This window comes from Dermacentor variabilis, chromosome 3 (genome assembly GCF_050947875.1).
Source record: "Dermacentor variabilis isolate Ectoservices chromosome 3, ASM5094787v1, whole genome shotgun sequence".
NCBI classification, from domain to species: Eukaryota; Metazoa; Arthropoda; class Arachnida; order Ixodida; family Ixodidae; genus Dermacentor; species Dermacentor variabilis.
This window is the reverse complement of record NC_134570.1, coordinates 35,775,257-35,801,711: the sequence shown is the minus strand read 5'-3', so window position 1 is coordinate 35,801,711 and position 26,455 is coordinate 35,775,257. Positions and strand designations below refer to the sequence as shown.

At 44.9% G+C, this 26,455-nt stretch overlaps 1 protein-coding gene across 1 annotated transcript in view; it reads left to right on the top strand.

Moving 5' to 3' along the window:
- Nucleotides 1-26,455, top strand: part of LOC142573931 (uncharacterized) — a 184,585-nt gene that overhangs the window by 146,366 nt on the left and 11,764 nt on the right. Inside the window, exons 14-17 of the mRNA XM_075683132.1 lie at nt 4,696-4,808; nt 14,794-14,852; nt 18,240-18,291; nt 23,272-23,339. Coding sequence (XP_075539247.1) covers nt 4,696-4,808; nt 14,794-14,852; nt 18,240-18,291; nt 23,272-23,339 — 292 coding nt within the window. The remainder of the gene's footprint in view (nt 1-4,695; nt 4,809-14,793; nt 14,853-18,239; nt 18,292-23,271; nt 23,340-26,455) is intronic.

The window sequence follows — 26,455 nt, the reverse complement described above, 5'->3', positions numbered from 1 at the left end:
CGATGGCGAGCGGCTACGAGTAAGGCTCGATGTGACGCTCCCTTGGGTGTTGTCGCCGCCATCACTGGTGGCATGATTTCCTTGCGACGAAGGGCTGCTCTCGTCGTTGGTGGAACGAAAAGCGTGAGGAGAGCATAGTACCGCGCAAGATGGGTGACGAAGGCTACGATATGACGCCAAAGTAGCGCGCGTCGTCTGAATGGAAACAAAGCGCGCTACTCACAGCGTTCGCTTCCTGCTATAAATTGTGTACCTTGTTAAGAACGTGGAGGCGCTGTTAAGAACGGCCCAGCTGAGGTGCAAGTTTTGCCAGCCAGTTGCGACAGCGGCGTCAACTTTCTTGGAACGCCACCGTTACGCTCTAGCCTCGTCGCCGTTGTGACTGAATGCGATCAGCGGACCAACTATTGTTACTGAGCCCGCCACCGCCGCCCTGGTCTGCCGCGAGCGGGGGAGTGCTCGCGGGAACGTAGTTCGAGGCTCCTTCCCACGCGCCGTCCAAGACGCATGACAATGGGCACCCGGCCGCGCTGCGGAGGTCAGCTCGGGGAATAAAAGGCACCTTTCCTGACACAAGCCCCGAGTTCTACGAACTGACGTCGGCTCCGGACCGTGAACCTGTGCGAAAGCGTGTGTGTAAGCCGTCCCGCAGAGAGGCGGCTTGTTTACGATGTCTGGACGAACGTTTCCGTCACCTTGGGATCGAGGGGGGGGGGGGGCGAGTGTTTATAAACCGCTGTTGTGCGGCTGCTCAGTGTACTTTCTCAAGCAGTCATGTTAGACTGAGGTACTTTCCCAAGCAGTCATGCTAGGCTGATGTAGATACTGTAAATAAACCCATATTCCTCGTTCTCGATGAGAAGCAGTCCTTCCCTTCATCAACGTCCTCAGCGTGGATAAGTGGACGACGGCATGGGCCAGCTACCTTCTAATTCATGCCGGACTCCAATCTTGACAACGAGTTACGAACGATGGGATTGAGCCCCCAATCCTAACAACTGGATGTCAACGCTGGGATCGTCCTACAATCCTTACAACCTATACAGGGTGTTTCAGTGAACACTCAAAAATCTTTAAACGTTGCCCGTGCCAAATATCACCATTCTAGTTCGAGCTGGTCTACTCGAAGCGGCGGACAATACTTGCACAAAAAATTGAGATACAAAATCGACTAATCAAATTCCTCTAATTAAGTTCTTAACTAATTACATTAGGCCCATATTGCGATTTACAAATTTTAGCCGTGGAGTTCGCAAAGCGGATCCACTTGGAACGAATTTTCAAGATGACACCAGTTTCGAGATATGAATTCCCGAACTTTGCGAAGAAGTGTATTGGCCTTCCAGTTAATTTGTTAACAAAACGTCGTTTCATGCACTGAAGCACACATGTAACTGGAACGCCAATGCATCATCATAATCATCAGCCTGGCTACGCCCACTGCAGGGCAAATGCCTCTCCCATATTTCTCCAACTACCCCGGTCATGTGCTAATTGTGGCCATGTTGTCCCTGCAAGCTTCTTAATCTCATCCATCCACCTATCTTTCTGCCGCCCCCTGCTACGCTTCCCTTCTTTTGGAATCCAGTCCGTAACCTTTAATGACCACCGGTTATCTTCCCTCCTCATTACATGCCCTGCCCACGCCCATTTCTTTTTCTTGACTTCAACTAAGTTGTTATTAACTCACGTTTGTTCCCTCACCGATTCTGCTCTCTTCTTATACCTTAACGTTACACCCATCATTCTTCTTTCCAATGCTCGTTGCGTCGTCCTCAATTTAAGTAGAACCCTTTTCGTAAGGCTCCAGGTTTCTGCCGCGTAGGTGAGTACTGGGAATACACAGCTATTACACACTTTTCTCTTGAAGCATACGGCAACCTTCAACTTCAACTTCAACTTTATAAATTCCTCTAGTACACTAGAAACGTCCTCCTGGGCTAAAAGCTGCCATAAGCAGCTTGACGGGACCCAAGAGACGTTGTACATTGCTGGGCGATAAGAGAAAGTACTTCATGATCTTCATGATCTTCATTCATGATCTGAGAATGCCTGGCAAACGCACTCCAGCCCATTCTTATTCTTCTGATTATTTCAGTCTCATGATCCGGATCCGCGGTCACTACCTGCCCTCCGCAAAGTTCGGGAATTTATATCTCGAAACTGGTGTCATCCTGAGAATTCGTTTCAAGTGCATCCGCCTTGCGATGTCCACTGCTGGAATTTGTAAATTGCAGTATGAGTGATAAGATAATTAGCCATAAGTTAATTAGTGAATTCCTTTTAATTAGCCGACTTTTCATTTAAATTTCTTGTACAATGAGTGTCCGCCGCTTCGGTTAGACCGGCTTATAAACTAGAGCTATCTGCCACAGGCAACCTATAAAAAATTTTGGAAGAGTTCGCTGAAACACCCGTTATAATCATAAAACAAAATATTGACACGCGGAAGGAAAGCTTGTATAAAGCTGCGCTCAAATTTCGCATTAGGGAGTAACCTAATCGTCGCTGATCTTTTTAAATACATAATTAGTTGTTCTTAATTAACAAATTCTTAATTTAATGTGAGAGCGAGACTCAATCAGGAGACTGTAGGCAATCATGAAAAATGCCCGTTCCATATTTCTGTTGTTCACTGCTTGCTATACGGTTTTTCCGGACCTGAAAGTTGCCCAAGGAAGTCAGCGAAACGCGCCGCTAGACTAGCACGTATTGAGCAACTGAAAGATGGATCGGGCATTTGTCATGATGGCCTGCAATTTTCTGAGTGGATATTTCGCTCTGATTATAATGTTTGAAAATAATAAATAATGATAGTAATTGCGTAATTAGGCAGAGCACAAAGACAGTCTGAGTTGCTCCAAGCGACGGCAACCATTGCCATGGTTCTGTCGAGCTAAGTGGCACTCGCATATTTATTTTTTTTTTAAATTTTGCCACAGGTTACGTGGGACACCCTGTATAATAGCCGCTTTGTCAGCCTTTTCTAAAGCTATACGTGGACGGTTAACCTCCGCGCTGTGCACTGGCAACAATGGGTCACCAACCGGTCGATCAGGCACCATCTCATCTCGCAAATTATATGTCGAGTTCAGTTGAGAAACGTCGCAGATAGAACCATTCTGAGAGCTTTAACAACGCCTGCAGTCGCCGCCGGTACCGCCGATACCGACATCGACGCCGACTCGAGTAGTGTAGGCCTCAGCGCTGTGCTAGCCTAAAGGAAAGGCGGACTTGAAAGCGTAGTGACTTTCGCTAGTGGGTCGCTATCGAAAGCAGAAGGCAATTATTTTGCAACGGAAAACGAATGTATTGCCAGAATCTGGACTACAGGACCATTTCGGCCTTACCTACACTGTAGGAGTAGGCCCTTCAATGTCGTAAGCGACCGCCAGGTATTGTGTTGGTTGGCAAATTAAAAGAAAAAAGAAACCTTGAGGTCGCCTTGCGCGGTGGAGCCTCAGATTGTGCGCATTTGACATACCCGTGGTTTACAAGTCCGGACAGAAGCACTCAGATGCCAATTGCCCGCCAATCAGCATCATGACACCGGGTCAGAAGGAGAAACATGCGCCCTCGACGAAGGTGCACCTTCCTATGATGTCTTTTGTAAAAGCAAATTTTCAAAGCACACGTGCCGCGTCGACAGCTTCTTTTGTACGGTTACAATGCAAACAGTAATTAGGTATTCTGCGACAGAATGGCTGTACTTCGGGGATTTATCTTCTAAACACGGTTCTCTTGTGTACTTCTGCTCATTAGAAAGAGTTCAATATTACTCTTCGCGCTGTTAAGTGTTTACAATCTTGCAATGTTGTGATTGTCAACCGCATCCCTCACTTTTTCCGGCGCCTGCGCAGTATGTTGTCATTTCATAGGTTCCATTGCCGACTGCGTTGTCCCGCAAGTGGGCGTCGACAAGAAGCCTTCTGAAACGCAGTCGTGGAGTGTCGAGTTGTAATGGGAATCGTCTCTTAGTTTGTATTCGGTTGTCGGAGCACTAGCGCTGCTTGTGAACAAGAATAACGCCGATGCTGTCGATGTTTGCGGCGTTTCGGGTGATTCGCAACGTAGCATGCGCGCAGCTGCACGCCTCGTTTCCTCGTAGAGGAAGGACAGTCCAGTTTCTGAAATAGTTTCTTGTGGTTCAGCTGTTTTTCGTGTGAGCGAGGTGACTTGTCAATGCTGTAATTGATGTTCTATTTCTTACTCCTTAAACACCCACAGATCTTCCAAAAAGGCACGATGGCGGAAATTAATTTATTTGCGATAGTTAGTTAAATAAAAAAAAAAAGGTTTTTCGAAGCCAAAACAGGCAAATCCATGAGCTGCCACCGATCGTTCCCACGCTGAATGGAGGTACTTAACGCCACGTTTGCCTTTGTGTAAGCTTCTATTCATGAGGGACCAAACGATAATTTTTCTGAGGTGTTCTGTTACGCCACCAACAAAGCGCTCTCTTCTTAATATGTGACCTTCGTATGCGACTCAACGACTCCATATTATTTTTATGTATTCCGCTCTTCTCTCACACAACTGATATGTATTTCGCATGCGAACTCCATCATTTGCTGGAGAACAATGCGTGCAATGTATGGGATTATTTTACTACATAGTTAATACTTAATAGAGGATTTCGTATCCGTGGCTGCTGCGTTCTATCACTAACCTCACGTTCGTTTGATTTTCCTGCAGGAAAAAGTTGGTGACGAGGTCAAATATAGCACATTCTTTAACAATCGAAAGGCACTTATGAAATTTTACTGGAAAAATCCAGATGAGGATCCTAAAGCTGCACACCTCTTACGGTAAGATCGCATTCTTTCAGCGCCAACCAAAAGACGAGAGTTTGATCACATTGAAACGCACTGTTCGCCGAGCTGTGCAGGAAATTCTGGAGAACGAGGGAAATACATGTAAGGGTTCACTGCTGTCTCTACATCTCAAATTTCTGCTTACTTATCCTAAATTTGCGGATCGCGCTTTGGACGCACACTTAGTAATAGCTGATTCTCACCGCAAATTTTACCGCTGGAGCTTTTATAACGTACATACAAAGTGTCTTTCTAACACAGTGATTTCTTTAAATCTCTTGTTGTGTATAGCACAAATCTACTCGTCGAACTTTCTACGGACATAACCTGCACAAGAAACCAAAATAAATAACTGAATAAATAATGAAAGTGCGCTAATGAGAGTTCATATAATCATTTTTGAGGCGCATATTGCAGTTTACAAAGTGAAGCCATTGAGCACGAGGCACATTTAATTAAAACAAATTTTGAAACTATAGACCATTTCTTGCGATAAGCGCCGTTAAATTTGCGGCAAAGATGTACTTTTAATTGTTTCACTTTTTTAAGGAGGCAATTTCTTATGCATTGAAGCTCGAAAAGACGCGGAACACTATGTATTTCTGTGCACATTTTTGCAACGATTATCTCATAACTGATGTCATCCTCAGAATTCATTCCAAGTGAATATGGCTTCCAGTGCACTCGCGCCTACAACTCGTAAAGTTGCAATATGTGCCGTGAAATAATTGATTGAAAGTGTTAATTTGAAAAATCTTGGCAATTAGTATATCGTGCACTTCACTTTTTTGTGCGAGTAATGTCGGCCTCATGCACTAGTCGAGCTCAAGTAGTCGAACGTCGGGTACATGCCGCACACCATCTTTAAAGGCACGCCTACATCAAAACACTAAATTAGATTATAGACGGATAAAGCGTTTTTTCACAACTCTCTTGACGTTAATATCGATATATAGGTTGATTACCAGAAGAGAAAATGAAAGTCAAACTTTAGTTTAACTTCGCGCTGATGTCGCGGGATTTAAGATTACCTCCTTTATCGTAGTCAGGCCTCGCTGGCTCAGTGAACGTTCCCGAGACTCGATCGCCATGTTCATTCTTGGTTCCATCATCATTCTTTGATTCCTTTAGAACACAGTGTAGTCGAGCTTTACCGCTGAAGAATGAACTAGGCCCTACAAGGCGCTTCCAAAATCGATGACATCACAGTAAGCTGGTTCGGGAATTTCAACGCTGTTTCTCCACCGGTTTTTTGTTATTGCGCTTATTTGGTAAGCGTCTTATCGTGGTAAGAGCGGTGTTTTTGGTATTGTAGAAGGATAATTTTCTGATAGAGGAGAAATCATTTTTTTTTCTCTTTTTCTCTTTAGTGTTTCTTTAAAGGACCTCACAGGCATTCTTGAGCTGGAAGGTGGGCTAGTGGTTTTCTCTCTCCTTCGCCATGCTAAGGGAGCAGCGCAGCGAAGACGAGGACACGCTAAGCACAAAACTGTCTTACGTTTTTTGTGCGCTCGTCTTCCCAGCGCTGCTGCGTTAGGGTGTCGGAACAACTAGACCATCCCCAAGTCGCGATCTTTTTCGCTCGGGCAACCCTGCCCCCGCGCGGGCTCCATCACTGCATTCTCCTATAGAAGACATGTTGAGCCAATACGGCGATCAGTACCGAACGTCACATTAACGCTACAGTTTAAAAACACCAGCTTCAGCTTATCAGGACTCCGCGCTGTTTTTTTTCTTCTCTCGGCTACATGCTGTTGCCGCCGCACGTGCGCTATGAAGCACGCTACGGGAAAGAGAGCGAGAGAGAAGGAACAAATTTTCTTGGTTATTAAACACAAAATTCCTTGCGTGTCGCAGCCATGCGAGACGACAAGCAGAGAGTGTGCCGCTGCATGGCAAAGACATTCAGAAGACAAATGGGAAGTCATCTCCCGCATACGTGGACGGTTCAACGGCGATGTAAAAGTGTTAAATGCAAATTCTCTACCGCACCAAATGCTCTCAAATTTTGCTAGCTTGCTGCGAGACACGTAATTCAAGCTTAAAAATTTAATGTCGTGGCAGCTTTAATCTAGTCGAAGATTATTTCGGTGGGTTCCGTAGCTCACAGAACGAGCCCCAAGTTGAGCTTTCACTAAGGCTGCACGTGGGGATATTTTATCTGAACACTTTAAAATGAAAAGGAGATATACACCTATTTTGTTCTGCATCGTGTCAGCCTTCTTAATCAAGTGTACCACCAGAACGGGAGCTAAAGGCATCGACTACCGTCGTTAATGGTGCCCAATCTTGTCGAGATTTTAAGGAAGCCTTGCAAGCAAAACTTTATTGATAAAAGACATTCCTTAACACTCGGGTTTTGCGCGCCACAACTACGTTGTGATTATGAGGCACGTTGTTGTGGAGGACTGCGGATTAACTTTGGTCAACTTGGAAAATTTAACGTGCACCAAATGTACGGAACACGGTGTCTTGTTATTTCTCCCCTGTCGCTGCTAAACCTGTGCGCTGAGATTTGATCCCACATCCTCGGCCTTAGCAGCGCAACGCCAAAGCTACCACGACACCATGGTGGGCCAGTGAAAAAAAAAATTATATATATCTGATGCGCATGATGGAATCTATGTGAAGCGAAGCTTTGGGTGAAACGGTTAATTAAATGTTTTACAACTAAGGGTGATGCGTAGAATTTCGCTTACTTTCAGCCTGTGCAACGTGAAATCTCCTTCAATGTTTGTTTGTCCACCACTCACACACACACAAAAAAAAAGAACTCACCTTTATTCTCGCGCTATATATATTTGTGTTCTGCCACTTGTGTCACGCTGGCACTGGCTTGGCCAAGAATTAACATGCACATGCCCAGTGGTACTTACGAACGGCTATAAATAAAAAAAATCTAATAAATTAGACGGTATGCTAAATATAATGTTCTACTCGTTCACCAGGTTGGTGTGCGTAGATATATATGTGAGCCGACATACATTTCCGAATTTTATGTTCATGTTTTTTACACGCTTTCAGGCACCGAAGCGCGCTTTCTCGCACTATTTGTAGGTCGTCATACCAGGGGTGTCCCGACTATCGTGTACAGAGTTTTGACAGAACCAAGCCCATAATGTTGATTCGAGTTAACCACGCGCCAGTATTTCTTTTTCGTTGTGGATGGCAGTCAGATACTCATGATTAATCGCTTAACTCGTGAATTATGTATCTAATGGTGAATGTACCTAGTAAAGAGTCGTAAAGTATCTAAGTGGTACGTTTTCAGCAATGTGCTAACTGCGCGGCTGATTTCCGGCTGACAAAGAAAGCTCGCTAAATGTATAAAAAACAATACGCGATCTTATGCGCACCAACCAGGCAGCGCTGCTGCAGAGGCATCGTAACCCGCGCCGAAAAGCAGCGCCCTCAAACAGGCTTGTGGAGAAGTGCTCACCAGAAATACAAACAAGTCGTCGCATCGCGCGAGGTAAGCGTGCGCGCATTGTGTACCTTATCGGCGCTAGGCTGTAAAACCGCCCCGAATTTAGCGGGACAGTTCCGGCGTTGGAGTAAATGCCCCTTTCTTGAAGTATACTATCGGTATGGCCAAATGGTCCGTACTTTTGCTTTTGCTGTGATGGCAACTATGTGGACACTCCAGACCAATTTCCGTCGTTGGCGTCGCCGTCCGCGTTGGCGTAACCTGCGGCGGGTGCAAAGAGAGGCGACTCGAGGTGGCCGATAACTCCGTTCGTGCTGTGTTTTCACGCGCCTAGTTCGCGTTGAAGCGAAACGCGGCAGGAAGCGAAATTCGATCGCCATGGCTGCCGCTCTTCGTCACGCAAAAGTTGTGGCAGCGAGTGCCTGCAGTCGTATGTTTGCCGGTGCGCGCATTACAGCGTGTTTGTTGATTTAGCTAGTATGCGAATGTTTGCGGCAGTTTATACGGCCGATGATTCTACGAACCTTGCTTCGCATAGCTGTGTAATAATTTGCCCTCGAAATCAATGCCTCGCCTTCCGGGCGTAGCTGCGGCTTCTTTATGGCTGAAGAGCTATCAAGAACCTAGATTTAGTTTTTATGATGAATGACAGCTCTGTCGCACGTTATTCCTTTTTGTGTTCCCTTGCACTGTCATAAAGATTAGAACGGTTTTGGTTTGCTCACAGCTTTAGTTTCGTTGTAGGCGTTAACCATTCACAGTACTTCTATATTTATTGGCCCCGGCAAATTAAGCGGTAGCTCATCCAGCGGTCTTTTTTATTCTTCTTTTTTCAGCGAATGTGTCAACGCGACTAGAAGCGCTCGAAAAATGTGTGCGTGCGTGTGTGCGCGTGCGTGCATGTGCGTATGTATGTGCGTGTGTCTTCAACAAAATCATCGGTCAGAGTGTGTGGTCCTATACAGTGGTAACGAAGAAAGTGCCATGGAACATTTTTATGAGAATTTTTCGACCTGCAGTCGCGATAGTGCTCACGATGCCGTACACTGGAAACATGCTGGAAACAGGGATAGGTGAGCTCGATAGCTATTGTGCACCGGTACTGCATGGTGGGAAGAAAGCAGCGTTTGCTTTTATCAAGCCGATGTTCATGCTGCTCACGTTTTCTGAAGTGTTGAATTATTTCTCCAAAAATTCGCAATTTCGCATGCGAAACACCCGTAGCGTTAAGGAAGTGTCACACAAATATACGAAATAAGGTTCAGTGTGTTATCGGCCTTATTCTTTATTTTTTCCGTATTTCTGAAAATTCTTCAACAAGTGCTCGAAAGCATTGCATGATGATAAGGTTTCGAAAGGAGCAGTCATATTGCGCGCAACATTTTAACGTGTATCATTTAAATGCAGGCAACTGAAATATTTATGGCAACTGCTCGAAAGAAAGAGCATTGCTGAAACTTGGTTTCTGATTCTGCTAGACGGCTCCTATCTGCTGTTTTTTTTTTCTTCCTTTTTTTCACGAGCAGCTCCAAGGGAGTGAGCCTGTTTGAGCTTGCTGATTTATGGTGCGGGTGGAGGCGTGGTCACGTGGTATTATTCATACTTGGCGGCCTTTTTTTTTTCAGCTGGAAAGAATAACCAGACAAAGTGGCTTGCTGAAAACATACCAGATAGATGTTTGTTATGATCGCCTGCGACTCGTTGACATCTTGGCAATTAAAACCATAATGCACAAGTTAGATAACTAATCATAATGAAGTAATTGATTGTCAACAAAAATACCGCTGGCAGATGGCCAACTCTACTGCGAGCAGTATGTATTTGCTTCCGCTGGCGTAAAATTATCCACCGTTTTATTAAACCACTGTGCATGATAACTGGTAAACCATGCAAAGCCCAGTCAGTGGTACTTAATTTCATTCAGCGCTCATATGGTCTTTGTTTACATGCGCCAAGATACTGACCGACTCACCAACAGACATCAGTAACAGCCATCAGCAACAGCCACACCAAATCCGAACGTACCGATAAAGCTTCGCTTTATAGACCTACCCCCGCATTCAAAAATGCAACTTAAATCGAAACCCATGCTTGACTTGATTTAGATGACGCCTGGCGTTAGCGTGCCCAAAACGCTCACTGCGTTTCCTTCGGCGTGTTCATGACAGGCGTCTCTTAAATCAAGTCAAGCATGGGCTTCAACTTAAATTGCATTTCTGAATACGGGGTTAAGGTAACGAGACCACAGCTCGTGACTTTTCTGATCGACGCAACAGCGAAGAAACGCTGGCCCAGCATTACCCTATATTCATTTCAACTAGACACATGACATCACCTTGATACCTCGCTTTCGATTCCAGAGCGTGAGTATCCAGTAAATTGTATAATACAGACGGTTTCATGAAAAAAAAGCACAATTATTTCCTCCTCCCCACTTTTTTTTTGCATCGCTGTCTCCAAACCTTCTTTCTAAATTGCTCATGTAGCTGAAAAACACGGCGGATGCCTAAAACCACTTGTGCGGTTTACCATAAATATTCGCAATACGAACGGCCACCACCTGCGTGCCATTACCACCTGAAAGAAAAGGGAAAAAAAAGCCGCTCGCGTCTAACTTGAAATGATTTCGCCAGACAACACTAAAGCCCGAACAGAAAGAAAACATTTCCGGCACGTTTTAGTCGTGGGCCCACAAATTCTATTAACAGGTCAATTTGAAGCGGTAGGGATGCTGTGCATCGGCGTATCATCAGTGTAGCCTGGGGCTCTCGTCCTAAATGTCGCAAATCCAGTGTGTGGCGTTTCGGCAAGCTTTACGCGAGGCTCATTTCTAAAACTCGACGAAATGTGGGGTCTTGGTCTGTCACGGGCACTAACAAAGAGAACACCATAGAGTTTCCTACAATATACTAGAGGGAACTCTGGCGCTGCAGTCGTTGACCCAACATGGGAATGATGGGAAGTACATGGAATTGTCTGACCTTCGTGCTTGTGGATTCAGACATTCTTGTGACCTTGTTTATTACACTTTATGTGTCTTCATTGTCGTAAATTTCAGAGCAATCTGTACTCTTCAAAATGCAAAAGACGCTGCGAACACGCACAATCGTTACTAATTGCAACGATTGAGCTTGTCGAGGTGGCCAAATCGAGACGCACCAAGCGTCTCAAGGCACTGCCATGCCCGCAATAAATTCATAAGGGCATTTCACATCGCTTGTCGATGCATCCGCCCGTGGCTTAATTCTTTCAATATCAGGCCTCTGTGTTATAGGCCCTGTGTTCGAATCCTGCAGTCGGACAATTTCAATAATGTTGATTTGATTATTTATCACGCACTACATTGTTGAACATCACGAGTTTACAAAGCCATTTGAAGCCAGTAGGACGAAGTTTCGGCAAATCCATGTACTTCCCATTATTCCTATGTTCGGTCAACCACTCCCATAGCAGCTCTCATAGACAGTATAGCGCCAGAGTTCTCTCTAGTAAATATCGTATGAAACCCCATGGGAAAGACAGGCGCCGTTACATGCGCATTGTCTGGTCATGGTCTGCGCTGCCTGCTTTCTCTGCTGCTCCGCGAAGACACCACATGCCCAATATTCTGGAACAGTGCTGGACAGTGCGAAGATATATGTATCTTAGATACTATCTTCGATACCATTTGGGTATCTTGTATCTGTGTCATGATACGTCTGGAAAGAAGCGCATCAGTATCTGTACTTCCGATACATAAACGAACGTAGCGTGTATCCTAAGATACAAGATACTGCTAACGCAACATCACTGTGCAAAAATATAAACGTTGGCCGAACTCCACTTCCCAAACTGATACTGCTGCCACGAAGCCACCTGAATACAACTAAAGGCATTCTTTTATCTTTCCGCCAGAGCCCTCCAGCGAAGGCAGGCAATGAGCCCTGCGCGTTCCTATTGGTGGAGCAGAGTAGCGTGGTGGCGCTCGTGCCGTCTCGACAAAAACAAGCGCGCGAACGCCTGCGCGCAGCCGAGCTTCTGTTTTCTTGATTTTTGTTTTGTTTTATTGCGATAGCAATTGTATGGACACTGCAGGCACATTTCTGCCATCGCCACCGCCGTCGCCGTGAGGTTCCGTATAAAGTCCAAGCGCGGTAAAATCCTCGCTGCTACGTATCCTGTATGTGCGAGTGAAATCGTACTAGGGTGAGCGGGAAATCGCGGCTCAACCTCGCGCACGCAAGCGAGGAAAGCGGGGTGGAAGCGCGCCGTCCTCCGTCGCACGCAAGGCTGCAGGGGGAGTGTACGGAGGGGGGTGTGTTCTATCAAAGTGAACGCCGGGCCGTAGTATCTACTATTCTACTATTTACTATCTACTATCTAGTATTCTACTTCGGTCCGTAGTATCTTGAGAGCCATTTGCGACGGGGACAGAGTCCGCCCGTGCGCTGTTATCGTGGCTTAGTTCGCTTTTATGTGAGACGCAGCACGAAGGTCAATTCGCTCACTACTGCTGCCGCGCTTCCTCACTCCGGCGTTCTGACAGCGAGTTTCCGTGGTCATCGATATAAGTTCAGGTTCGCTTGCGTGCGCCTGGAACCGTGCTTGTTAATTCAGTTAGTATTCCTTTGTTTACAAGTTCATACGGCTGATAAAGATACCCTAACTTTGTAAAGTTGTTCACTAATCTGCTATCGCAATCTATGCTTCGGCTTTCGGGCAAAACTGTTACTTTTTTTTAATTGCGTCGGTGTCATGAAACTTGCTCGTAGCCACCATGCTGTGCAGCGGTAGCCAATAAGTGCGGCGTCTTTCGCACAAATTATTATGCCGCTATATTGTCGTTAATGAAGTTTCTCTCGCGTGGTGCTTTATTACGAAGTCTGAAGAATGCAAGAATGGGGTTGCTTTGTGTCTGGCTTTCACACATCAGCAATTTGAAGGATCTCGTAGATATAAGTTTGATTGTTGTTAACTAAGGCGTAAATGGCCATGCTTCCGGGAAACTTGCGCATAAAGTGGCTATTTTGTGTACGTGGTTGTTGCTAACAAGCACCAAAAGCAATTTTTTGGATTACTTTACATGAAACGCTTTTGTACTGCGCAATCTTTCTCTTAGAATAAAAATCGTAAAATAATTGCATGTTAATGAGTATGTCGCTAACGAACGCTTTACGTCAGCAAATAAGTAGAATATGAAACGTCATTGCAGCTTGAAAAATACAAGCCCACTTGTCGAAACGTTGGCTCCCGATTTTACCGTGTTCTCCTTTTCTTGAATCACCATCTCCAGCCTTCCCCGTGTTTTCCGTCGATTGCAGCTTTATGTGCTTTCTGTATACACGATGCGTCACTAAAAATGTCCGCTGCCAGCCTTGTTGCTGCTGTACACCTGTCAGGTGATCCGGTATTGCGTAAACCGTAATATGTTTACACAAAGTAAAGCTCCACAGCTGTATTTGCGCCATCGTGCAGAGGCTTCTTACTAACGCTCTTGTAATCAGACGCATGGTGACCCGCTGATCTGGTCGATAAGCAGAGTCGTGACTACTATCCATTACAAAAGTGACAAGCAAAACCGCTGACAGCGCAGACTATAAAGAGCTTGCATGGTAAGCAACTAAAGCAACCCCAATAAATTGTTTCGTAATGAAAACATTACACTTTGAGCAAGAAAGACAAAAAATGTAAGATATTAGCAGACATTTTATTCAAATGAAACACGGTTGGTCGGATTTGAGAAATCTCTGAGGAAACATTTTTGTGCATACGTGTTTGCTGCTATGTGATATATATATATACATATATATATATATATATATATATATATATATATATATATATATATATATATATATATATATATATATATATATATATAGTGAGAAATTTGCGAGTGTATCGAAGTATCTTAAGATACAAGCGGAAGGTATCGTGTCGAATACAGTAATTGCGGTAGTATCTTGTATCTGTATCTCAAATACTTGTTGCCCGAGTATCTTGTATCGCATCATGATACAATTGCAAAGTACTTTGTCCAGCCCTGTTCTGTCAAGTTAAAATGTGTGCGCATCAATTGTGCAAAAATTTCTTCAACTATTAGGCTCGCTATTGCATTACATGCTGGTAAAGTTTCAACCGGGCGACTCATATATATATATATATATATATATATATATATATATATATATATATATATATATATATATATATATACATACATATACGAGCACTGGCATGGGCATAAATTCTGTGTCACTCGAACTTCCTCGCAGATTTGTTACGTACGGTCCAGGCGAGGTGAATGAACTCGATTAGGACGCGTGACGAGTTCGACAGGAAACTCCTCGTATGTTAACGGGGGTCCAACCTCGCACGAATTCAAAAAGGCCTAATGAGTTAAAGCCATATAAAACACAAGTTTGCTAAAGGATTGTGGCATTTGGCTTTTGCCCTTCGGACAGCTGTATTATGGGCCTGCTGATGGTTGTAACAAAGACTGTGATGACAAATTTTCGGACGTTCCGCCTGAATCTCAGCTGCTTACTCTGAATTCGCTTTTCTTGTGTCCAGGCACCCCATGATGTTCAGCGATGACGTCGGCAGTTACGACTACGGAACGAACTTGATGTGTACGTGCACCGGAAACATAGACCACGTCTTCACAGGCTCGCTCATGCTCGAACAACGATGAGGCACCAGTGGTCACAATATGTAATGACGTCTGTTAAGAGCGCTGGCGCTTGCGCCCTCCGCCATTTCACTTGCGAGTTTCTGGGTGAAATTACCCCGAATCGGCAGGTTGATCGTTGCTCAAGTCTCGAAGTGGCCATGGATTGCAGTGACAATGCGATCCGAGGCTCGCATTACAATTAATCGTCCAACTCGACCCCATGTCGCTCACACCACAGGCTTTGAATGGGAAACGCAAATCGTTTTGTCTTTTCTTTTCCCGCACAGCCTGTCTTTGAGTGACCATGGTGCTCGTGGCGACAGACATCATAACCATAGGTATATCATGACCAATGTTGTAGCATGGACATTTGAGGGTCGTACAATTAGCAGGAATTCTTGAATGTTTATTAGCACATTGAAAAGTTACGAGGTAGTACACTAACGTAGAGACAGGGGTCCCATAGTGGACGGCTATAACGGGACTGCTCGCTATTTACTAAAACAATAAATGATACAGTCTGCATTGAGAGCAATAAAACTTAAAAGGAACGCACAAATATACAGTCAAAAGAGCGATCTAGACAATGCAACTCTACAACGAATGAAAAGATAGCATTGAAAAGAAATAAGCCATTAAGTAATAAATATAGACAAGCGCATATGTAAGTATTCGCAGATATCAAAATTGCAAACAGAAAGAAAATTCTATAAGCCGAGTTAAGAAACAGTCTTGTAAGCGAGAATAGGGTCATTTCATGCTTAACCAATCAACCTTCATCCGACTGTCACAGATATAAATGAAAACATTTCCACACGTTTCTTGAAGTTCGAAACTCATTCGCCACGTTTATTTTTATTGCCAGAAGTTTTGTAGCATTTTGGCATTCTTGCCCAGCTGAGCTAGAAGGGACCAATCAATATTTTTTTCCCCAATGACATGTTGTGTGATCCAGTCATTCAGATAGTGTGTATGGCAAGAAGTTGAAGTAGCGTGACTGCAAAAATAGCCAATTTTTCAGATATTTGAACGCCTCGAATGCCTTTGGCACCGGCAAGAACGATCAAAATTGCGGGGTTCTTTTTTTTTTTAAAGCAGGAATATTAAGAAGGCACAAATTAAATATAGAATGGTAGCCCGGTTCACATAGTGTAGCCGGAAAATTTTTAAAGCTTTGAAGGTTCGGCAGATTACCTAAAAAGACCTTTTTTTTTGCAGAAAGGTTCGTTTGAGAGCTAGAAAAGGCTTCTTTGGTGGTCGGCCTAAAATGTATGTGATATATGTGATACTTCTTTAGAACCTACGTGTCTACTATGCATGTGAAGTTAAGGAATGGTATTTTTTAAACGCGAAAAATATTTTTTTTGAAATCTTAGCACGTGGATCGCGCAGACAGCATAGATATATGAAGCCTTGCCGTCCAGCAACGAGAGATTGTTGATCGAATGTGCCCGAGAAACGGTTCAACAAACTCTGACCTGGCACTTTATTTTTCAATACCAAGACAAGCGACGTCAAGCGCCGCAGCCTCGGCTCATGTTTACTTCTTTCCGTGAGTGCAAAAAGTGGACGTCAACCAGGTTTGAGTACAACTTCCTGAACAGGGGACCTGTGAATTTCATACTCGAGCATGTTAAGGGCTGTCGAACGGCGTTAACACGATACACCGGAAAAGTTTGGTCATCCTCGCGTGTTCTTTCAGTTGCAATTGTGAAAGTGTTTTCTACGTGCGTCGTCTTATGACAGTCTTTGGGTTCTTGGGAGCAGCAGGCCAGATGTTCCGCTTAAAGCAGAAAAGAAATTCACCGATTGCAGAGCGACATATCCTTTAATATGCAGGACTCCTTGACGAAGCTAACGTGTCCTGGTATTCCATATGCAACGGCTGTATGTCACCTGGCACATACCAAGCACAAGGTGCATTGCATTAGTGCATAAAACGCACACAATACCAGCGTTCTCCGTCGTCTTCATCCCAGGCCGGCAAGCTTGAGGGCACGTCCGATAAAAAGCGAGGCTGACGTAAAAATTGCGAAAAATATTTTGCATTTAAAAATGCTTTTTTGTAAGTTCGCACATGCGTAGCATACATGTAGAGCTATGTAATGATACATACCATTTATTTTCAGGCCGATCAACAAAGCAACATTTTTTTTTTTACCTGAACGGGAATCTTTTGGCAAATTAAAAAAAAATGGAAATATACTTGTTCTTTAGGCGATCTGCTGAACCTTCAAAGCTTCAAATATTTTAGGCTATACAATGTCAACCGGGCTACCATTATGTTTTTAATCTGTGTCTTGTAGATTTTCCTGCGTTCCGCGAAAGAAAAGGCAAACGGCAATTTTACTCGCTTTCGCCGCTGCCAAAAGCACTCGATGCATTCAAATATTTCAGAAATTGGCTATTTTGTCTTGCCATACACGCCATCTTAACGACTGGATTATTCAACATGCCTTAGAAAAAAGAGATGGATGCCTTCTAGCTCAGCTGCAGGAAAAACAAATTTTCGCCGAAATTCTAGAAAATTTTTGGCAACAAAAGTAAACGTGGAGTACAGGTTTTGAATTTGCGCAAACATGCGGGAAATTTTTTCAGCTTTATCAGTGCTGTTCAAAAAAAATGCTGGTTGATTTGGCGTGGAATGGCCCAATAAGAAAAAGAATAATCAGTAAAAGCTTTTCCACATCTATGGGAAGTACCTATGTATATTGTGCCGTCATGGGATATAACAAAAGTGCTACTTCTAACATGGGGACGTGACTCATGCACCAACTAAACTAAGGATATTGAAAGCGCAGTGTTCTGGCAACACTGGGCGTGGAATTTTTATAGGCTGAGCAATCGTTGGGTTGTGCGATGTTCAGGCATATAAATTGCAACAGTTGTAGCTGTATTACTCCTGCGATTTGTAAGCAGTAACTCATGGCTAGTTCTTTATTATTATTATTATTATTATTATTATTATTATTATTATTATTATTATTATTATTATTATTATTATTATTATTATTATTATTATTATTATTATTAAGGATCCGCGATTGCCGGACATTCAGGTCCACCGCCGCTGTAGTAACGAGTTCCCAAAACCAAGGCACCACTGTCGCATGTGTGCATTGAAATGGAACTGCGCTTTATGCGCGAATATTTTGGTACAATACTCATATTTGTAGCCCATGGGTATGCTTGGCGTACCTGGATGTCCTGCTGAAGATCTCCTGGAGTCTTCCTCAGGATATATTTGTCTCGAAATGGGGCTGCTGGACAGTAATTAATTGAAACGATCGAGAAGCTGATGTGACAAGAGCTTTGGATAACCTTTATGAATAATTTTGTTCCCCAGTCGTCCCCTTCGGAATGTTCAGACCATCGTTCTACAGGGACAGCTCAGCCTAGTGAGTATTGTCTCTGCATAAAATTACATTTTGCATGGAAGGGAAGGATTGAGCCGTGCAGTATTTTTATTATTTCGTCGCTCTACCTAAGAATTACGTGAGGGCGCAAGATATCTGCGGTGCTTCAACAAAACCAATCCCTCAAGTAATTCAAAAGTGATCTCACTGAAATGCAGAGCATGTTAAAGTACTGAATTGACCTGAACGGCAACTGCCTACTGTTGTAGAGATCACCCTAACGCCCGTCTACAGTCTCGACGGGAAGCCAACCTCCGTATATATAGGGTTATTATGTTATAGTTGTGCTTACTTGGGCGCGAGCCTCAGAAACGAGTCAATCGCGAACGAGAAATTATCCCAGTTGGGCTAGATTGCGATCGAAAGAGTGCCGTGCGACCGGGGTATAATTTTTTATGTGTGGTAATTCTGACGCCCCAGCTCGCGTTACAGAAGGCATTTCCCAAACACGTAGTCCCGCCGATGTTGTAGAAGCATCGCCTCGAAGTTGAAGAAACGTCATTGCTACGCTTATCCTCTAACAGTGACTCCAATCAGTATGCAGCGCACAGTACGTGGCGCTTCAATGTAGTCTACGAGTTCCAGTTTAAGTGCTCGTTCACATTCAAACAGTGCTTGAAAACCGCAGCGTCAGGCATGAACTCTCATCATGTTTGCTATATGAGATAAGTGGGCGTATTCCTAGTCAGCTTTAAAACCCCACTTCACTATTACATGCATCGGGAGGCAAGATTGCGCCGCCAGCGAACCGTGCGCTGTGTGTGGCCTCAAGCGCTTTGGCCGAGTTCCCTAACAGTGGCACTGCACGGAACTTTAGTCGCAACGGCTTATACATCGCCAAAAAAAAAATGCTGTAGAAAACATGAATTGTTAGAATGAAGACATACCCCGATTAAAGCAAGGTCCATCATGACTTAACTCTTATTTTGCAGCCGAACGGTGTAAATTCTGATACACAGCACAGAAGCGAAGCCCTGTGTAAACAAGCATATCAACGTATCGAACATGATGTGGTATATTTGGCGTTTGCGATTAACAAAGCTCTCACAGATATGTATTGGAAAGGATCAAATTAAAGGCAGTCGTCGCAACAACCGGCGATATATACGTATATATAGGTTATGCCACGTAACCTCAGCCAAACATTAAAGATATTGCAAATGCCACGTAGCTGAATAGAACCAAGGTAATGTTGTTTTCCGTCGCTTGGAGATAGCTAATTTCTTTCATTCCGTCTAATTAGATAATAATCTTAATTAATAGATAACTTCTCAAATATTATAGTTAGATGAAAAGCGTCAAGGGAAAAATTGTAGAGCAACACGAGAAACTCCCCATATGTTGCTCGATAGGTGCTACATAAATGTTTTTCCGAGCGTGAAAGAAGCCCGCTAATACACGCAAAATGCCTCTAGCGGCCAGTCGCGCGGCAATTTGGCCTGCGCTTACGGGATCCTTTCACTCTTGAAAAAAGCTTTTATGTAGCACTTGTGAGCAACAGAAGGCTGTTTTTCATGTTGCTCAACAATTTTCTCATTGACACTTTTCACCTAAGTATAATACTTGAGAAATTTAATAATGAGGACTAATTGTCTAAGTATCTCCAAGCGACAGCTAACAACATTACGTAGGTTCTGTCTACCTACGTGTCATTTGCACATTTTTAATGATTGTATCCAGTTACGTGAGACACCTTGTATACAGTGTCCCGTTTGTTAGAAATAGCATATCTGGGGGTTTCCTTGCGTAATCCTGCGTACGACGAACGACAGTTGTGCAAATTCCGCGACAACAGCAAAATGGCCGTCAAAGGGTTGTTCTGCTGGCGCTACATTACAGCGGCCTGGTTTGCCCCAGCTTGCTGCACGGCTCCACGTTTGCTGTGCTCCTCCGCGACGTGTAGACTGGAAGAACGGTTGCGCGGTGCGCCTGCGGGACGGAACGACTCTGGACAAATAGTTAGCAGACATATAATACAACGCGTTTGCCGAGCTGACTAGTGGTAAGAAATGAAACCTCCTCAAATCGCAGACCGGTCAAACACATACACGCTGGCGAGCGCGCGTATTATCCCACAACACAGCTTGTGGAAGAAACGCAAGTGGTTCCGTTAAGGTTCCGTTAAGGTGCCGTTACGGGAAATAACCAGGCATGGCAAGCCCGCAACTCATGTCCCGTTAGCTGTTCTAGTAATATTGCGGTTTTTAAAGCAGCGTATGGGGTCTTTTTCGGAGATGGTGGCAGCCCTGCCTTCCGGAAATATTCAGAAATTACATCCAATGGTCACCGTAATGCTTCTTAACGGCCAACTGTTCCCACTGTTCAAATCGCGACATCAGCATAGTTGGTTCGCTCAATGGCATAGATTGCTCGCAGAAGGTGTTGAAGTTGGGCCATTGCTATGAGAGACTCCTTGAGTCCTTGAGGGACGTCCTCGTAGTTTTGTGTGGACAGATCAATTGTCTGGCCGAATTTGATCTCAAAAGTCCATTTCGAGAGGAAAAATAATGCAATGAAGGGGTAAGGCGGGCAGACACGGACACAAGAAAAGAGAAGTGGGTAACACGAACGCCGGTGTTCTTCTTGTGTCCATGTCTTCACGCCTTACCTCTTCTTTGCATTATGAATCCTTACTAACTAACTCAGCTTTCTGTTGTTCTAAGATTCGAAGGTAAAGCTTTCACGTAGCGTAGTATTGCTCCTCGTATGCCTCTCCGTATCGTGGATTTCCTGAGTGGCATGTGTGATCGAGTCAAAGGCCTTCTTTGCTTCATCGATTGCGACCAGAATTCTTAGGTCGATCAACGTATGCACGGCGGCCATGACGTCTTCCCTAATGAGGAGGAGATTGTCCCATGTGATGAGATGAGCTCGAAAGTTGGTTTGATGTGGGTTGAGAATTTCGCTCGTTTTGAGGAACCAACCTGAGGCGACTTGCAACCATCTTCTCCATTACTTTCACGCGTATGATGTTAGTGGTATTGGTCAGAGGCTGACGACGCCTGTCGATGGCTTTATTGGGCTGAAAATTGAATTTACAGACGACTCCTTCTCGGGGAAGTCGTCAAATTTGAAAATATGTATTATGTGGTCAGGAGGCTCGCTTTTCAATCGTCCGATAGGTTATGTTATACCTTATGCCGTCTAGGCCGGGAGCACTGTCAGTTTTGTCGTTCTGTAGAGAATCCTTTAGTTCGTCCATGGTAGAAGGAAGGTCCATGCCCCGGTGCCGTTCCGCTATGGGAAAATTCAACAATGCCAGTTATTTCGCCACGTGCGTTGTCCAGTGGCTGTGAAAATAATTAGCCAGACGTGCCACTTCTTCGTCCGACTTCTGAAGACGTAACGCGATGTTCACAGCTACATTTCCTAATTTTCGACTGTTTTAATGCCAAGGAATTTATGCCATATCTCTGGGAGAGCAGCTTTTTCGTTAAGGTTTGTGCTATGGTCTCTCCACGCTGCGCATTTCAGCTCCAGCGCATGGTGCCAAACCTCTGCACTTGCTTTAAGTTGTATATTTGCTTCAATGGACTGCCTGTTTGGTCTGTAGCGTTGTTGGGCTTGCAGGCGTGTAGCCCAGAGGTTTAGAAGATGCGTGTCTGGTCTCGCATTACCTCTTGATATCTATTCAGTAACTGTAGCTGTTTTGGTAGCCTGTTCCATATTTTCAAGCAAGTCGAATGAGTTGTCCTTGCTTTCGATTTCACTTCCACACGTGTTCTTCAACGTGTGCCTGAATAAATCGTCCTTGACTGTTTTCACTCGTAAGTTTGGCGGTTTTGTGCAGCCGGTAGGTATTTATATTCTTTATGGGGAGGTGGTCGCTGCTCATTGCGTCACTTAAGACTAACCAGATGGCTTTGAGGCCCCCGGTCGCTTATGTGAAGTCACAGTGCGTGTCTACTTGGCGCATGGGTCTCAATGCGCGTGATTACAGAGAGATCATTCAGCAGCAGTCGGTTTGTGTTTTCAGTTGTTTTTCATACCTTCGCCCCGAGATGAGGAAGTTGCATATTCTCAGTCGGGATGCCAGGTACAAAATCTGCACCAAAGAGCAATGTGTATATCCCTGGGAAATTTTGAAGTTCTTTAATCCAATGCATACAGTCTCCGACTTTGTTTTTTCGGTGGGCACGTACGATCGATCATGTATTATCCTCCTGCCTTCATTGCCTTAACGGGACTCTAACTGCAACTACTACTCTGTGCGAGCAAAGTTTATAGATTTTGAGGCTTTAAATACCAAAACCACTATCTGATTATGAGGCACGCCGTAGTGCGGGCACCGAATTAATTTTGACCACCTGGGCTACTTTGCAACGTGCAACCAATGGACAGTACACGGCGCTTTTTGCACTTTGCCCCCATCGAAATGCGGCCGCCATGACCGCGATCTGACCTCGCGGGACCCCTTGCTTAGCATCGCAACGCGGTGTTGTGCTGCAGGTTTGCTCCGGTGAGTTACGAGAAAGCATATGGTCTGTGAAGCCACTTGTGAACAAGACTCTGCCGGCGTTCCGAACGCCAGGTTAACTTTTTACACTGCGAAAACAAAAAACTGCGCAATATAGGCCGCACGGCTCTCGAAGGTTACGGGCTGGGAAAAGCGGCGAGAAAATAGCATCCGTGTGACGCTAAAGCAAGTTAAGCATGAATAACGAACTAGTTAAAGTTAGCACCCTGCCTGGGCCTATAAAATGGCCACGTGAGAAAGCACCAACTTCGGAAACGCCTAAACGTTATGGGAATCCAGATTGGCTATCTCGTCCGCTCTGTCAAATCTCGCCCACATGTCAGTTTGAACCGTCTAAGCAAACAATCGATCTATTGATTTTGGCTGCAAGAAATCGAAGGTAAACGGTGATTGAATCTGCAACCATATCACGCGGAGCGGAGGCTGATAGCCTTTTGTGCTCTGGTTATATTGTCCGCTAATGTACCAGCAATTTGCTGTTCCAGCATGGGAAACTACGCCACCTTTGGTTACTACGGCTCCATGAACATCTTGAAGATGATAGACAACGCAGGTGAGTTGTCAGTTAAGTTGCATGTTTTGCCGGCTGACGGCGGTACTATGTGATGACATGATGTAGCGAAAGAGCACAGATACAAAGAAGAGACGCACAGAACACGTCGCAGGCACAGAGAACAACTTTAGTGAAAGGCATTAAGCTACATCATATATAGTCTTTCCAATGCGACAGGAAAGAAGAGACACATTTATGTGTGTGTATATAAGTATATCGCCACTGGCTTATCGTCACTGGCATGTTGTAACCAGTGACGATAAGCCAGTGGCGATATACTTCAAATACGCCAGTTTCACTCGTCCAGTGATTTCCTTTCGTCTACTGAGTGTCGCAGACGAGTGGCAGTCGTTTCATCTTTTTGGAGTGAACGTTGCACCATTAAATGCAGCCAACTTTGCACAAAACTAATATTTTTAGGGCGCAGTTGGCGGATACAAAGCGGGCGACTGGCCATCTGGATTTCAAAAATGAAGGCACGGAGTGAAGTGGCTCCAGCGTCGACGGTTGCCTTTTCGATGCCAGAATCGTAACGTTCTTTCGTCGTTCCTTCACCTCCCAAGTAAACAATTAGACCTGGAATGCCCCAGGGTCACGCTCGGAGCTTCAATTTAGCACTTAACGATTGCGAAAAAATTGCGACCCTCCGGTCGCCTCTTTCGCGTGGATACGGCTCGGCAGAGACGCTTTTTCGCCAGCGCTCCGTGATTTCTTTTTCGTGCTGCGCCTGCGGTAACAGGTCGCCTAGAGGATAACAAAAGCACGTTTCACTTCTGTTCCAAGAAATACTGCGCCTTATAGAGATTGCTTCTGGGGCCTTGCCTACTTGCAGCTCAAGAACGCTGAAGGTAATCTACAGTAAAGGACAACAAAAAATGACAAGTGAACTGTTGATATTGCAATAATGAAAGCCGTTCAGAATAAAGCAGTCATAAAACAAACCGGGAAATTCGGATGGCTTTCTGTGCCATCAAAGCCAAGTTGGCCCGGAAATGGTTAACGGGTCATCCAAAAGGAACTCTCCGTCACACCGAATATATATCTATTGAAGATTCAGGTACCCTTATACTCGATGGGTGGCAATATTATATCTTAAATGTTTCAGGATTAATTAAGAAATTTGCAAATAATTTCTGAACGCTCGATTTCTCCCTGTTTTTCTGCTTTTTTACAAGGCGCCCGCGGTGTCCTCTCTGAACTAAACAAGACACCTTGTTTCTATTTCTAGTAAATAAAAACAAATCGTGGGTGACGTAAAAGCAAAGTTCTAAGTGTGTGGGTTAATTATAGTGTTTGAAGTAAATTACTTATGCAAACATTCCGGACTGTTATAAGTGTGCTTCACGAATGGTAATATTTATCCAGCTGTCCTGGGGGATGTGTAATCAATTACGTCACTGTAGCGCAATTAGGATAAGTACAAGGAACAGAGAACCGGACACCACAGGCTCATGTGTGAACCATGGTTTTGAGAAGCTATAGATTTTGAGCAGAAACAGGGAAACTACTACCGTGAGCATTTGGAGGGTTTCTGTATCAGAAAAGCATTTTATTAGGGCGAAAGCCTTATATATGTCTCATTTTAAGGTGTCCTTGAACGACCTTATCGCCGGAAAACTTTCAGATACGACCGTACAGTCAGGACTGCACAAAAAAGTGACGTTTCCCTTCGTGAACTCGGGTGACGCGCAAACACATGGGCGCTATAGCGCACACGACGCTATCGACCTTCAGTTCGCTTATACGGCTACACTGTCCGCATCGCCGATCGTTTTCAAGACAGGGCTCGCGTGGCCACGCCGTACGCAGCAGCCACCGGAGTAGAGCGCCCCGTTCTAATCATTCGCTTACTATCTAAATTACCTAGCGTGGTGTCAGCACGCACAGGCAAACATGACCTCTTCACACGCGATGACCGCGGACACTCGCTGTCAAAAAGCTGACGTGAGGAATCGCGGCGGCAGCAGCGAGCGTAGTGACCTTCCTGCTGTTTATCGCTTCAACTCAAACTGTGCGGTGAGAGCACAACGCACGCAAAGCTACGAGCCGTCAACCCAGCGCGCCACCGCCTACCTTCCTCCTCCGTCACGCTTCGCCTCGTTTATCTATCCCCACTTCTTCCAACATTACCTGTATATTCCTCTAGGGCGCCTTAATTGGCCGCGCGCTCAGCGCACTCCGTACTTAATTCCCACGGCGCGCGATTATCTCTACCTCCGTTTTCCTCCGTCGCTTGCTTCGCGGCTTCAGTCAGACACCGCTGATTTCATGAGCTGGTCAGTTACGCTTGCGCGTATAATGACCGCGACTATCCCGCTACACGGAAGTTACATATAGAGGCAAGAATAGGACGCTTAAGCCTCGCCTTTAAGAGTGCAACGCGATAGCATTCAAAGATCCCTAACGGCTTCACACGCTTCCCGGCAACTGCAGCTTATATAACCGTAATGTTTACCGGAAAACGCTGGCGGCGGAAGCTATGCACGAAGGCGACCTTATACACGAAGGCGACCGTATGGCGCGGCCGCGAAGGCCCTATCTTGAAAGCGATCTGCGACGACTACAGAGTGTAGGTTTCCCGGGGGCTCGTAGCTTCGGGTGTGCTATGTTCTCGCCGCTCAGTTTGCATTGAAGCGAGAGGCAGCACGAAGGTCGATTTTCTCGCTGCTACTACCGCTCTTCCTCAAACCGGCGTTTTGACAGCGACTGTCCGGTCTCATCGAGTGAGGTGTGTTTGCCTGTGCGCGCATGACATCATGCTTGCTAATTTAGTTAGTAAGCGAATGTTTATGAATTTATAAGGCACATAAAGCTACTATACCTACTTCGTATAGCTGTCTACTAATTTGATATCGCAATCGATGTTTCGCCTTTCGGGCGATACTGCGACTTTTTTTCGATTCTTTTTTTTTGTGTGTGTGTGTGTGTGCCGTGATGAACACTTACGCATGCGCATTAGTCTGTACGTTTTTCGTGCTCGGCTGGAGTAACAAAAATTGTTAGGACGCTTAAGCTTCGCCTTTAAGAGCAGAACGTGCTAGCATACAAAAATCCATCAGTGCTTCTTCTCACGCTTCCGGGCAACTGCACGAAACGCCGGCGCTATGCACAAAGGC